General features: G+C 54.3%; 1 protein-coding gene across 6 annotated transcripts in view; it reads left to right on the plus strand.

Annotated features, from left to right (window-relative positions):
- The first annotated feature begins 238 nt into the window (after positions 1–238).
- PPP3CC (protein phosphatase 3 catalytic subunit gamma) overlaps positions 239–14,592 on the plus strand; it is a 46,819-nt gene continuing 32,465 nt past the window's right edge. For all 6 annotated transcript variants that reach the window (XM_038160289.1, XM_038160291.1, XM_038160293.1 and 3 more), the window contains exon 1: positions 239–420. In XM_038160289.1, coding sequence (XP_038016217.1) covers positions 369–420 — 52 coding nt within the window. In that variant the 5' untranslated portion in view covers positions 239–368. The remainder of the gene's footprint in view (positions 421–14,592) is intronic.

Here is a 14,592-nt window from a genome sequence, read left to right on the forward strand (position 1 = left end):
CCAGCGGGGCTGTGCCCGGGGGCTGTGCCCGAGGCCGCCCAGGCAGCCCCGGCGCCATGCCCGCGCTCCCCCCTCAGCGCCGCCGCCATGTTGCCCCCCCGTTGCTTAGCAACGCCCCCTTCCCCTCCAAGATGGCGGGCGGGGCGGGGCGGGCGTGGCGCAGGCGCGGGCGGGGGGGGGGCAGAGGGCGGAGGGCGGTGTGGCGGCGGCGGCGGGGGCGGGACGGGGGGAGCGCAGCGCCGCGGAGCCGCCGCCGGGGCAGCCCAGCGGGTCCGCCGCGAGCACCCGCGCGGCCCCCGCTCCGGGGGAGGGGAGCGGAGCGGGGCACGGCGGGGAGCGGTGCCGGTGCCGCCGCCGCCGCCGCCACCATGTCCGGGCGCGGCCACAACAAGCTGCCGACCACCGAGCGCATCGTCAAGGGTGAGGGGGCGGCGAGGGCGCCCCCTGCCTGCGCGGGGGGCGCGGGGGGGGGCTCGGCGGAGGGGGGCCACGAGAAATGGGGGGCGAGCGAGGTTTGGGGGGGTGCCCAAGCTGGGGGAGCCCCGAGAAAGAGAAGGGGAATGTGCCCGCTTTGTGGGGGGGCGCCTGGTTTGGGGGAGGCCGGAGGAAAGGGGGGGGGGGGTGAAGCGTTATTTTAGGGGGGCATCCCAGGCCGGGGGAGCCCCCAGAAAGGAGGGGGGAGCGTGGTTAAAGGGGGGCGTCTCCAAAGTGGGGGAGCCCGAAGAAAGGGAGAGAGGTTCATCTGGGGGGGTCCCCAGGTTGGAGGAGCTCGGAGAAAGGAGAGGGAGGGATGTGGGAGGAGGGGGAGCCTGGTTTAGGGGGATATTCCCGAGAAATATGGGGGTGTGCCTGGATTGGGGGGGTCCCCAGGTTAGCGGGGGCCCCCCCGGCTGGGGAAACCCGGAGAAAGGGAGGGGGATGCCTGCTTTGGGTGAGGGGAACCTGGAGGGGGAGCCTGCTTTGAGGGGGGTCCCCAGGGTGGGGGAGAGCCAAGAAAGGGCGGGGGCAGCGTGATTTTGGGGGGGTGTTCCGGCGGGGCACCCCCGGCAAAGGAGGGCCCTGGGGGCAGGGATGCCTGGAGCAGTGAGGAGGGGGTGTTCTGGTGGGTGACCCCCGTTAGGGAGGACTCTGGTTTGGGGAGGGTCATCCCCTGAGTGCGAGGAGATTGGGGGGCACCCCCAGGCTGGGAGGAGGCTGGAAAATCAGGGGGAGAGCGTGGTTTGGGGGGTCATCCCCAAGAGAGAGCAGAGGGGGAGGCCTGGAGCAGCTGGAGGGGGGGTCCAGTGGGACAGCCCCCATAAGGGACAGCCCTAATGGGGGGGTCGGGCTGGGGGGCACCCTCGGTTCAGTCAGAAACCTCTGCAGAGGAGCTGAGGGGCCTTTGGCTCGGGGGGCATCTCTGCTTGGTGGGGGGCATCTGTGCTGAGGGGTGAGGGGGGCATTTTCAGCCCCCCTGGTCCAAGAGGATGCAGCCCCCTCCCTCCGTGCTGTGGGATGGGGGCCGTGGGCACAGCGGTGCTGCTGGCTGGGGGTGACAAGGAGGGGTGACAGCAGGGGACATCCCTTTTGGGGGGGGGGGGGGGAGGAATCCCCATCCTGGCCTGGGCCTCATCACACCCCCAAGATCCTCACCCCCAGATCGGGGCGCTGAACCCCTGCTTTGGGTGGAACTGGGGTTCCCCTGGGGATTTGGGGGAAGGGGGGGATGAGAGCCCTCCCTGCCCTCGTGCAGCCAGGCCCCCGTGTCTTTCCTCCCCCAAATCCCTGCTCCGTGTCTGGATGCCCTGCGGCGGGTGCCAGCTGGCCCCCTCTGCGTCCCCGTTATAGTAGGTACTATTTTGGAAAGAGCAGAAGACACCGAAGCAGTTAATGAGGAGAGAAATACGTTAGCGGAGAAACTCCTGGATCGGGAGGAGGAGGAGGAGGAGGAGGCTGGGGGGATGCACATTTCGCTGCCCTAATTGATCCGGTGCCATCCTCGTCCCCATGCACCAGGAACATCCACTGGGTGCCTCAACTTTCGCCGGGAGGCTCCAAGTTACACAATCACCCCGTTATTAAACCTCCTCCCGCCATGGCTTCCATCATTCCGGGCCGCTGGAAAGCAGCGATTTCCCGGGAATGGTTGTAATCCACGGCCATGGAGGTGTACCCACCACGCTGCCATCTCTCCCCTCCCCTCTGGATGTGTCCAAGCGATTTTTTTCTATTTATTTCTTTATTTATATATTTTTTTTTTTCCTTTTTAGCCTTTAGCCTGTCATGTGGCCGATCACATGTTTGATGTTAATAACCTCAAACCCAGGGAAAGGGGATCCGGGTGGCAGCCGGAGCGTGGAGGCCCCTCGGGCTCGGGGAAGCTCCGCGGTGGGAGGGTTTTTTTTTTTATGGGAATAATCCCAAAGTGCTCACAGATTTGGGGGGATCCGGGGTGTTCCCGGGGCCGTGCGTGTGGCGTGGTGATTTGTAGGTCTCCAGGCAGCCCGAGCGGCCGGTGCTGTCTGTAAATCTCCTGCTAAATCCCAGGCAGCTGCCTGTGTTTAGGTTGGCCTTGTTCGGGAAAGGTAATGGCAATGCAGCCATTATGATTCAGCTGAGTCGGCCGGATCCAGGCGCTCTCCCTGTTCCTGGGGCTTCCAGATCCCGGGAATCCCTCTCAGGGATCCGGCAGGTCCCTCTCGGGGGTTTGGCAACCCCACAAAAATCCTAATTGCTGTCATCACTCCCTGTCCGGCTGGGCTGGAGGCTCAGGGCCTGCTCACTCCAAAATCGCCCCCAAATCCTCCCAGAGGTTGCTTCTTGTTGCCCCAGGTGCGCTCAGTGCCTGTGGAAATTTGGGGAGAAACCTCTCCTTCTCAGGCCGGGGTTATTGTTTAAAGGTGCTGACATTGTTCGTGGTTATTAATAATTAAAAGGTGAAGATAAAAGCTCATTTTGTTCCGTGGAAAATGCCTGCAATTAAGTAGGATGTGGAATTTTAACTATGTTTAACCTATATATTTACATCTCCTGGGCCCTGCAGAAGGCCTCAGCTGTAATTACGTTTAGTCAGAGGAAATACAGTTTTGGGCTCAAACTTGTACTGGGGGAGCTTCGTTATTAAAATCACAAATTTTGGGGTGTGTCAGGAATGGATTTTTATTAAAATCTTGAATTTTGGGGTAGGCCATGAATTGCTTTTTATAAAATCTCCCATTTTTGGGTGCATCAGGAAGGTTTTTTCATTAAAATCTTGGCTTTTGGGGTAGGTCAGGAACGGCTTCTTTTTAAATCTCTCATTTGGGGATTTGTCAGGAGTTCCTTTTTATTAATATCTCAAATTTTGAGGCAAGAATTGCTCTTTGTAGCACAGTTTTAGCAGGGAGCTGATGGTGATGGAGACTATTAATGTCCAAATTTTGGTCTCCAAAGAGCACTTGGGAAGGTTCTGCTGGAAATCTGAGGGATTAGGGAGTCTGGTTGTCTGCATGAGCCCAAAACTGGGCTTGAATTACCTGGTGGATCCATGGGATTGATGGATCCACATCCTACAAAATGCACATTTTTCAGGCAGGTGGGGATGGCGCTGCTGCAGTGGATGGATCCTGGAGCTCGGGGTGTTTAAAAGAAACCTGCAGAGCTTTTTTGGTCATGTTTAGTTGGATTTTGTGCTCATTTTTTGGTTGAATTTTGTGCTCCTGCTCCGTTGTTCCTGCCAGAAGGTGTAAAATGCTCTGGGAGGCAGAGCTGTGTCCAGTTGCATCCATGACAAATCCTTTAGGAAGCTGGGATGTTGGTATTTAGGCACCAGAGCAAATAACGCGCTGGGATTTTTCTCCATCTGTGTGCTGTTGTTATTTTGTGTGTCACGGACACAAGGTTGGGAAGCTGCTGGGCCGGAGCAGCCGGGATCCTGTGCCCCGTTTTCAGAGCTGATGTTGGAAGTCAGAGGCATCCCTAATTCCCACCCTGCCCCAGAGTGCCTGGCTGGGATTCCTGGAGTGGCTTCCCGTGTCAGAGAGGGGGTGAATCCCAGGAGTTGTGGTGTAAAGCTGGGGCTGGTGCTGTAGCCAGAGGTGTCCTGGAAACGGGTGGCTTTTCCCAATTTGTGCTTTGCTGTCCTTTCTGAAGGACTTTCAGTCTGGTTTTTTTTTCCCAAATGGAAGACTTTGAAAGTGTGTGTGGGAATTTTAAACCCCTGACATTTCAGTGTCCGCTCTGTGTGGGAACCTCCCAGATGTGTTTCATTCAGCAGGGAGAGGGACTTGGGACAAGGAGTGGATAAATGGGATCTTGAGAAGGAATTCCTGCCTGGGAGGTGGCGAGGGGCTGGGATGGAATTCCCAGAGGAGCTGGGGCTGCCCCTGGATCCCTGGCAGTGGCCAAGGCCAGGCTGGAGCCCCCTGGGGCAGTGGGAGGTGTGGAATGCTGGTGGGGTAGGGGATGGAATGAGGCGATTTCAAGGCCCCTGTTCCATAATCCACGATTCCGTGCTGTCAGTGATCTATTTCACACCCAGCCAGGGCTTTTTGGGAACATCCCATAGCCTCAGTGGCACCTCCATCCTCAGCCCAGGTGGAATCACCCCCGAGGAGCCTCTCCCTCCTCTCCCTGTGCCTCTGGAGCTGCAGGAGGCACGGAGGGAATCCCATGGGATTTGTCCCACGAGGCTCCCACAGCCTCTGGGGAGCCCAAACCCAGCCTCAGCTCAATCCCTGCCTCCTCGGAGAGTTCAGAGGCTCTTCCAGTTCATCTCGCTGCCTGAAGATGCTTTTTGGGGGATGAGAAATGTGCAGCTTTCTTCCCACCTTGTTTTTAATATCATCTACAACTCTGGGAGCTCGTGTGTTGGATATTCTCCAGGTTGGGAGGTGGTGGGAATTTTCATCACGGAGCAAGCGCCGATACGAAAGCCAAAGTAGCTTTTTAATTGAGGAAAATCTTAAATTTAAAGGAGATTGTGGGGTTTTAAACTCACTGGTTGGTTTGGCTTGTTTAGTGTTGATGTCTTGTGGGAATTAAGGGATGTCTAGGGGGAAAAGGAGCTCTGAAAATGGCTAAAAATGGAATAAAGGCCAAGGTCCATGTGCTCGGACCTTGGGATGCCAAGGGAAAAGTGCGAATGCCACCAGGGTCAAGACGTGGAGGGGGATCCCTAAAAAGCAAGTTGTGTCATAATACAGCAACTTGGCTGGACAGAGCTCAAGGAGGTGTGGGGTGAGGCAGTCCTTAAAGCAGGAACCCCGTGGGATCCCATGGAATTACTGGGGAATGTGGTATTTTGGGGGGGTTTCCAGAAAAAAAACCCCAAAACTTCTCCAAATAATTCCAGTATTCTTATTATTGTTAGGTATAAACAGGAAAGATGCTTCATTATCCATAAATGGGATGTGCTGGGAAAAGGGGCTGGTTTGTAGCTGTGCCAAGCTTGGGGCTGATTTTGCTGGATCTTGTGGCATTTCATCCCAAAAACGAATCCAGAGGCAAATATCTTGGGATGACACAAACTGTTCCTCCCCAGAGCGTTCCTGGGATGCCCCAAACAGAGCCAGAGCTGCCTCCTTTCGGGCTCACACTGCCAGATCTCTGGGTGCTGGGATACAGGGATGCTCTGCTGGCTCATAAACGTGCTAATGAACGTGCTAATTAACAGCAATGCCGATGGCAAACCCCAACCCCAGCCTTGGGCTCAAAGCACCATTGGGGAACAGTGCTAAAGCATCAGGGCCCGTGGGCTGGGCTGGGATTTACCCCTTCCCTCTGGGAGCAGCAGCAGGTGGGTGCTGCAGGGGGGCAGGGCAGCAGGGAAGGCGCTGCCCCTCAGGATTCCCCCGTTTAATGTTATTTTTCTGCCTATCAGCCTGCGAAAGGTTAATCCCATTTGCCCTGCTCCAGGCCGTGAAGGGCCTTGTGGCAATAAATGAGCCCGGATTAATTTGGTACCGTGCCAAAAGGGTATTTTTTTGTTTAATGAAAGGTGTCAGAGTGGAGAGAGCAGTGGCTTTGGGGCCGCTCTGGCTGCACAGGCAGGAGAAGGGAAGGCTGTTCCTTAGGAAGTAGGGCAGGGTGCTGGCTTAAAATAGCTCTGAGCGCTGGGCTGTGCTGAAGGAGCTATTTAGGTAAATCCTGGGGTCTCAGTGGGGGCAGAGCTGCCTGCTAATCTAAAGATACTCCTTGGGGATCTATATTTGTCCGGGATCCTTCCCAGCTTGGCCGGTTTTCCAGGTATTCCCTGCCCGGTCCCGCCGGGGCCGTGTTTACGGGACGGGGATGGCTCGGGTCCTAATGGAACCCGACAGCATCGAGCGGCAGGAGCGAGGGAACGGGCCACGTAAAGGCATCAGGGTTATCCCATAATGCAGGGCTCGGCTCTCAGAGGCTCCCAGGGACTCCTGGAGGTCAGGATTGCCGTGCCAAAGGGGCACATTCCGGTGGCACCGGACAGCCGGGTCAGGTGTGGAATCCTGGAACGGTTTGGGTTGGAAAAGGATCTTAAAGCTCACCTCGTTCCACCTTCCACTATCCCACGTTGCTCTAACCCCATCCAGCCTGGCTTTGGACAATTCCAGGGCTGGGGAATCTGCAGATGTCCTGGGAAAGCCCCCCAGGACAGCAGGCACGGGGCAGAGGGCTGATGGGTCGGGGCAGAGTGAGCTGGAGGATGGAGGGTGGGTGCTCTAAAGAAAAGGAAATCTCAGTGCAGGTTTTAAGGATTTTCCTGGCAGGAGGAGGAATGTTGGGCTGTTCTGATTTTCCAGCCTCTGAAACAAAGCCTCGCTGCTGCCTGGTGGGAGCATCAGGGCAGGGGTGGGACCAGGTAATCCTTGAGGCCCCTTCCAGCCCAAACCTTTCTGGGGTTCTGGGATCTCCGACTGGGAGCCTGAGGAGCTCAGGGGGGTTGTTTCTCCAAAATTCTCCACCAGTCTTCCACCTGGGGGTTCCTTTTGGCGTGGTCGGCCTGTAAAATAAGAGTTTAAAGCACTTCCCCTGCTCCAGGGAGGATCTGGGGAGAATTTCCCGGGATGAATTTCCCAAGTGGTTCAGGGTGAATTTCAGGAGAACAGGAGGAAGTGGTGTCAACCTAGATTGCTCCAGAAAATACTCCCTCTTATCAGCTGCTGAGCATAGCAAGACGTGGTAAAATGGCTTCTCAAACAGAATATTATCCCAAAGGCGATGTCTTGGAAAAATACCACGAGGGTTTCCTGGAGGAAGAGTGACCAGGGCACAGAGGCTGGAATTGCTGCTTCAGCAGTAGCTGGAGGCTCCTCTCATCCTGCTCCATCCCTGCCACGTGCAGCTCTGGGAAGCTGCTCTGGAAGCAGCACTGGGACTGATTTATCCCAGTTTTTTTCGGGGACTGCGTTTTGTTTTGCAAGAGAACTGCTCTGGCTGATGTCCAGGGTGGTCACCAGGAAGATCTGAATTCTTTGCAGCTCCCTTTGGACCATCAGCCCCGCGGTGTGGTCTGAGGTGATGTGTGGGTACAGACATTCCCAAACCTGGGAGTAAGGACCTTACAAGGAATATTTTATCCAGAGCAGCCGGATCCAGTGAGGATCCCACTCAGGGTGAGGGTTTGAGGCCTGAGATGGGAAAAGAAGAGAAAGCAAGGCCCTGATTGTGTCAAAATTCATCATTTTGTGCTCACATTTCCCATTTGTCCGTGCTGTGATCACTTTTTGTGCACACTGGCTGCTCCAGCAGGAATATTTCTGGGGGTTGCTTTGTCCAGGATTCCCACGTGGATCAGCCTGTTCCCTGGAGCGAGATCTTGGAAGGACACAAAGTTGTGTTTGCTTAGAGCAGGTTTGAAATGGGATCCAGAAGCCCCTTGGGAGCGGTGGCAGGGTCGGGTTCACATTCCCGGGATTTGCCTTTTCCACAAAACCCCCGCTGTGCCTCCATTAATGAGCTATTAGTGGCCAGGCTGGAACCTTGGCAAACAGGTGGAGAATTTCCCTGCCTGCTGACATCTAGGAATCCCCTCCCTGCTCCTTTGGGGAGCTCACTTGTTTTTTTAAGTAGCGGCAGCTGTTTGCTCTAAACTTCCTCCTTTTCCTCCTCCTCTTTTTCCTCCTTTTTTTCCTCCTCCTCCTTTTTTCCTCCTCTTTTTCCCTCCTCCTCCTTTTTCTTCCTCTCCTTTTTTCCTCCTCCTTTTTTCCTCCTCCTTTTTTCCTCCTCCTCCTTTTCCCTCCTCCTCCTTTCTTCCTCCTCCTTTTTCCTCCTCCTTTCTTCCTCCTCCTTTCTTCCTCCTCCTTTTTCCTCTTCCTCTTTTTTCCTCTTCCTCTTTTTTCCTCTTCCTCTTTTTTCCTCTTCCTCCTTTCTTCCTCCTCCTTTCTTCCTCCTCCTTTCTTCCTCCTCATTTTTTCCTCCTCCTTTTTTCCTCCTTTTTTCCTCCTCCTTTTTTCCTCCTCCTTTTTTCCTCCTCCTGTTTTTCCTCAGGCTTTGCAGCGACTCCCTGGAGTCCCACCAAGGAGAGGGAGACACCGGGTTTATTGAGTGATGAATTTCTGGGATTACATTGATTTTAACCTCTGGAAAGTTTGTAGAGCTGGAGGGTCTTGAAGAGAGAGGTTTTCCAGGCTGGAATTGCAGGTTTTTGTGGTCTGCTTGGTGAGCTGGCTCTCGGGGATGTCCAGAGCCCACATCCCTGGCAGAGGACTCTGCTCTGGACTCATTGGCTCAGTGACAATCCCAGGAAAATCTGCATCAGGGCCGGTCATGAGGAGCCAAATCTGAGCTGGAAACTTGATGTGCCTTGCAAGCAGTTGTGGATTTTATCACTTCAGGGAGGCTGAGGGTGCCCACTGAGAATATTTTTGAGGTTTCTGATCCGTGGGGAGCTTTGGCAGGAGCAGGAGCCAGACCAACACCGCGGATCCAGGGTTCAGCTTCGTTCCGGAGTCGGGCAGGGTGTGGGGCGTGAGGAGCCCTGGCTGCCATGCCAGGAGGGCTTTGTGAGCAGCTCTGCTGCCTGGGAGCTGGTGCCTGCTGTGGCTTAAGTCGCCTCTGTTCTAATTAAGCCCTCCTGGGTTTAATCCTGCCCGTCTCCAGCGGGAGCAGAGTTCCAGCTCCACCTGGTGGGACCGGCGCCGCCGCCTCTGGGATCGGCAGCCATGGCGAGACCTTGGCCCTCAGCTCTGCTGGGGAATCCTCCTCAGCAAAGGCACCTGCGTCGGTCCTGGCCTCACTGTCTACTGGCCAAATTCCCAGCAGAACCAGGATAATCAGCTGCTATCCCAGAGATTCTGGGGAGCTGTGAGGTTGCAGTGTCTGTCTCTTCCCTCTGAGGCTGCTGAGGCGCTGGGATGGTTTTCCCAGAAAATCTGTCCCTGGCCAAGTCCAGGTTGGAGCAACCTGACCTAGTGGAAGGTGTGGTGGAAGGAGATCGCCTTGAACGTCCCTTCCCACTCAAACCATTCTGGAATTCTGTGATATTTCCTTGGAAGTTCATGGCTGGCCTTGGGTGGATTTGGAGCCTCTTGGCCGCGTTTCCGTGGGAGCCGCGAGCGCGGCCGGGCCGTGCTCTGTTTGTGTTTGCATTTCCATACACAGAGCTGTCACCTGCTTTTTTTAGCCTTAAATGCACCTGGCTCCTGCTCAGCCCCGGGGCCTGCCAGCTTCTCCCAGCGTGGCCTCAAATTTTGGGTGTTACTCCGGGGAGCTGATGAGGCAGGGACAGATTTGCTGCTGGGAACGGCTCGGCTGCTTCGTCGCAGCTCTGCTTTGGGCTGACTGTGATGTCCCCTTCGAAGAAACCATTCATTCAGCTGTACAATGCGGGTATTTTTAGGGTTATTGTGAGGAGATAATTCTGGTTGTCCTACAAAAAGGGATCCGTGCCTCCAGGTGAGGATCAGAGCCAGCTCTCCAAACCAGAAGCGCGCTGGGAGGTCGGATTGAGCTCCGAGGAGTTCTGGATAAAACTGGGACGTTATAAACTCATCCATTCAAAGGAGCTGCTGCTCCAGAGGAATTCAGATAACCCCAAATCTCGTGGTCTTCCTGCAGCTCTTCCAGGGCTGAGAAGCAGAACTCTGGAAGTTTTTATCTCCCCTCTATCTGGGAGTCTCTAGAGCTTCTGAAATCTGCAGGTTCCTTACCCAGAGCAAAAAAAGAAGGATTGGAACATGGAAAATTTGGGGGAAAACAGATGGAAATGGCAGTATAATAATAATAATAATAATAATAATAATAATAATAATAATAATAATAATAATAATAATAATAATTATTATTATTATTATTATTATTATTATTATTATTATTATTATTATTATTCCTGGCTCTTGCTACTTTTATACAAGAAGGTGTTTACTTTATTTGGAGATTTTTCTTTGACGTTAATGTTTATTTCAATAAGGGAGAAGTTAATTATTTCCTCAGGTGGGAGGTGATGAAGCTCCTTTTTTTTTTTTTTCCACAGAGTTCCTGCCGCTGGAACGAACAGTTCTGTGCCATGGCAGGGTCAGGCTGCCTGTGCCAGCCCTGGAAAATGACACAGATGATTTGTCAGGGCTTGATCCAAGCTTGGAAAAATCAGGATATCATGCACACACACACCTGGTTCTGCAGGTTCTCACATCAGGGCACCTCAGGGGAGAAGAAACCTCCCAGAAACCAGGGTGGGGATTCTTAAAGCAAAGACAATTTCGTGTTTAACGACCAGAAATTCGTGTGGTTTAGTCATTTTGGGAAGAAGAAAGATTATTCCAAGGAAAATAGGGTGGTTGCTGATAAATAGGATGGTCATGCATTGGGAGGTGGTGGAATTCCCATCCCTGGAGGTTTCCAAGGAATGCCTGGGGCTGGCACTCAGTGCTCTGAGCTGGGGGTTGGTCACAGAATGGAACTGATGACCTCGGAGGGCTTTTCCAAGCTGGATAATTCTGGGATTCCAGCATCACCCAGCTGCTGAGATCCAGCCTGCCCTTGCTTTTGGCCTGGATCTGGGATGGAGCAGCAGGAAAAGCAGGGTGGCTGGAGTCACTGGAGTGGCAGTGACATCCATCCCTTGCCTCCAAGGGTCTGTTCCCCGTTGATAACTCTGAAAGCTGAAAATCCACCTTTTTCCCAGCAAAAAATGCCATTTCTGTGGCCTTTCTGTGCTGGATTTCTGCACATTATTCCCTCTGAGCCAGCTCCGTGTGAGCCCCGGACTCAGCTTTGAATAGAGGAATGTAGGTTAGGTGTGAATGGGAATAAAATCTGGGATAAAAATAACGTTGGGCTGTTTGGAAATTGGGAAAGAGGAGAAAAAACCCCGCCCTGCTGCTCGTGCCGTGCCCAGCTCAGCCCGGGAGCTGCTTCTCCCTTTCTCAGGGGGTTTGGGTGGCTCCTGGTGAACTTTTCCTGGGAATGTTTCTACCTTTGCCAGCCCATCGGCTTCCTCAGTGTCCAGATCCTTGGTTTTGCCCCAAAATGTGCTTTTTTTGCTTCAAAGTGCATCTCTCACCACCTGCTCTGTGCTGAGGAGCAAGCAGGAAAGGGGCTTTGCTTGGATTCCCTCCCAGATGTGCATCAGCAGCTGCAGGGAAACCTCTCTCGAGTTTGTTTGTGGGAATTTTGAATCCTGTGGGGTTATTTTGGGGGGATTGAGGGGATCCCTTTTCCCTGCAGCCCCCGGGAACAGCGTTTGGCCGGCGCTGCCACTCCAGGCACGGAGCTCCTGCTCCTTTTTCAGTAATGAATCCGCCTCAGCTGCTGCCTCCAGCCGTCCAAGGGACTCTGGGATATATAAACAATCATTTGTGATCACTCTGTTTCTCTGTCTGGAGGTGGGGATGGGGCAGCCCTGATGAAGCTGAATTTTAAGTGCATTTTAAGGACAGAGATAGAGAGGAATGGGATTTTTTTTTTCCTGTGGGATTTTCATCTGGCACTGAGGGATGAGCACTGCTGGTGGTGGAAAAGCAGCTTTTTCCCAGATTCTCCCATCCTTAACTTTCCGTGTCCTCTCAGAGTGTTGCAGTCCCCCCTTGCTCGTGGCCTGGCAAATAAAATCCCGGGTTGGTCATTTGGCAGGAAATAGAATCTTGCCCTGGAGTCCAGCAAAGGGATCCCTTTGATTTTCCTTTTAATTTCCTTTTCGTTTTCCCTGGAGCACACCTGACCTTTTAATCCATCTCACACCTCAGACTTTGCTTGCTTTTGTGTCCTTCTGGTGTGGACTGGCCCCCAGCACGTGTCCTGCGGGTGGAGCAGGAATTGCCTTTTCCTGCCCGTGGGTTTGGGTGCCCTTGGTGGATTTACAAACCCCGGAGGTGCAGATTTCACTGTTCAAACAAGGCTGGGTGCAGCACCTGGGTTTGTGTGCGGAGGGAAGGTGGCACAGAGGTCGCAGGGTTTCATTCTTGGAGTGCTGGGAGTGGTTTATCCATAGTTTTCATGAATTATTTGGGAGCTGGCTCTGAGGATGAGCCTAACCCGCTGCCTGGCCGTTCCAGAACCAGCCATGGAATCGCAGTGACAGCAGCAATGGATTTCAGCTCAAAGAGGGGAAATTTAGGGTGGATGTAGAGAAGGAATTCTCCCCTAGGAGGGTGGGGAGGGGTTGGGGTGGAATTCCCAGAGGAGCTGTGGCTGCTCTGGATCCCTGGAAGTGTCCCTGGAAGGGGCTTGGAGCAACCTGGGGTAGCGGAAGCTCCTTCCATCCCAAGCCATTCCACAACTCTGATTTCTTCTTTGTGAGATAAGGACTGATCTCCTCATTTTTCAGATAGGAGCAGGAACTGGGTGAGTCTCTGCACCCTTCTCAAGGCCCTGGAGGTACAAAATTCCAGGTCAGTTTGCTCTGAGGGCTGCTCCCGCTGTCGGAGGGCCCAGCCTGGCTGCAGGAGCATCCTCTTCCTCCTGTCCAAGAGGATGGAGCGTGGATAAGGATCAAATTGAGATACTGAATTAAAGTGGGGTGGCTGAAACCCCGGCAGAGCCAAGGAGGAGCCGGTTCCTGGTCGTGCCCAGCTCCTTGTGGGAGTGGAGCTGTGCAAAGCCAAGGAGGAACTTACATAAAAGTTCTTGGCTGAAGCCTCAGATTTGATCTTGCATAACTTTGCTCGCTGGGGCTACCAGGGAAAGGCAAAGCCGGGAGCTTCCTGTGGATCTCTGGGTGGGCAGTGCTGTCCTGGGGACACATCCCATCTTTGCTGAGCCCTCCAGCCCCACTTCTGGGGCTTCTCACTGCCTGGTGTGGCTCCAGAGGTGTTGGCCATGCTTGAGGGCCTGGAGTGCTGGGGAATATGGAGGTGAATGGTTTGTTTCTCTTCCTTGTGAATCGTTTGCCCTCCAAGTGCTCCCTGGCTCCCTTTGCAGTCAGATGGCAGATGCCAGAAGCACCACAATGTTCGTAGCACTTACAAATCATTTTCCAGCCTCGCAGTGTCCCAAAAAAATCCCTCATTCCAAGTCCTGGACTTGCATTTCCACCTTTTTCCTTCCTTTTGCCCTCCCTCATCCCAGCCGATCCTGTTGGTGCCAGCCCCACATCTTCCCTCATTTCCTCCTCCCTCCTTCCCTCATCTTCCTCCCCATTTCCTCCTTCCTCATTTCCACGTTCCCTCACGCCACCCCTGCAGTGACACAGAAGGGAAGAATCCTGCAAAATTATTTTTTCATCCATCTCCAGAGGGCTCTTTTTTTTCTTTCTTTTGGAGCAGAGCTGAGCAGTGGATGCAGTAAAGGCCCTGCTCCAGCCCGTGTTGGTTTAAGCAGGTCTGGTTTAATTGTCAGCTTGGTGGGGAAGGCTCTGGAGCGTTCCAGGCACGTGGGACACGGAGCACAACTTCCAAAGGCATCGATGAAAGCGGGGCCACCTCGTTGCAGGCACCAGCTCCCCTTTCATTAGAGCCACTCCTGCGGTTCCTGTGATTTGGAAATTGATGTTCAGCTGTAAAGAATCTCTTGTGCCGCCTCTCTGCGTTTCCTCTGGGGGGTTTTCAGGGTAAATTGCTGCTGGATTTGCATTTAAAAGGGAGCCGTGGCACTGCTCTTCTCCCTGTGTTATTTGGCCAGCTCTATCCTGGAAAATTCAAAATTCAATATTTTACTGCATCGCCGGATCGTTCAGCTTGGAAGAGAGCTCCAGGATCAGCAGGTCCAAGCTGCGCCCAGTCCCCACCTTGTCACCAGCCCAGAGCACTGAGTGCCACTTGCAGGTGTTCCTCGGACACCCCCAGGGATGGGCACTCCAAACCTCCCTGGGCAATCCCTTCCTATATTTAACAGCCCTTTCCAGGAAGAAATTCCTGCGGATGTCCAGCCTGGCACGGCCTGAGGCCGTCCCCTCTCCTCCTGTCCCTGCTCCCTGGATAAGATCCCAAATCCCCCCGGCTGTCCCCTCCTGGCAGGAGCTGTGCAGAGCCACAGGGCCCCCCTGAGCTCCTTTTCTCCAGGCTGAGCCCCTTCCCAGCTCCCTCAGCCTCTCCTGGGGCTCCAGCCCCTTCCCCAGCTCCGTTCCCTTCCCTGATTGCCTCCAGCCCTCCCTGAGGCTCCCAGAGCTGTCCGCAGCCCTCGAGGTGTGGCCTCGCCAGCCTTTGGTGGCTGCTGGCTGAGGACAGGGCTTTGATTTGCATCCCAGGTGTTTTCCTGGGGGTGAGAAATAGCTACTCACTT

The sequence above is a fragment of the Motacilla alba genome, chromosome 22 (genome assembly GCF_015832195.1).
Source record: "Motacilla alba alba isolate MOTALB_02 chromosome 22, Motacilla_alba_V1.0_pri, whole genome shotgun sequence".
Classification (NCBI taxonomy): Eukaryota; Metazoa; Chordata; class Aves; order Passeriformes; family Motacillidae; genus Motacilla; species Motacilla alba.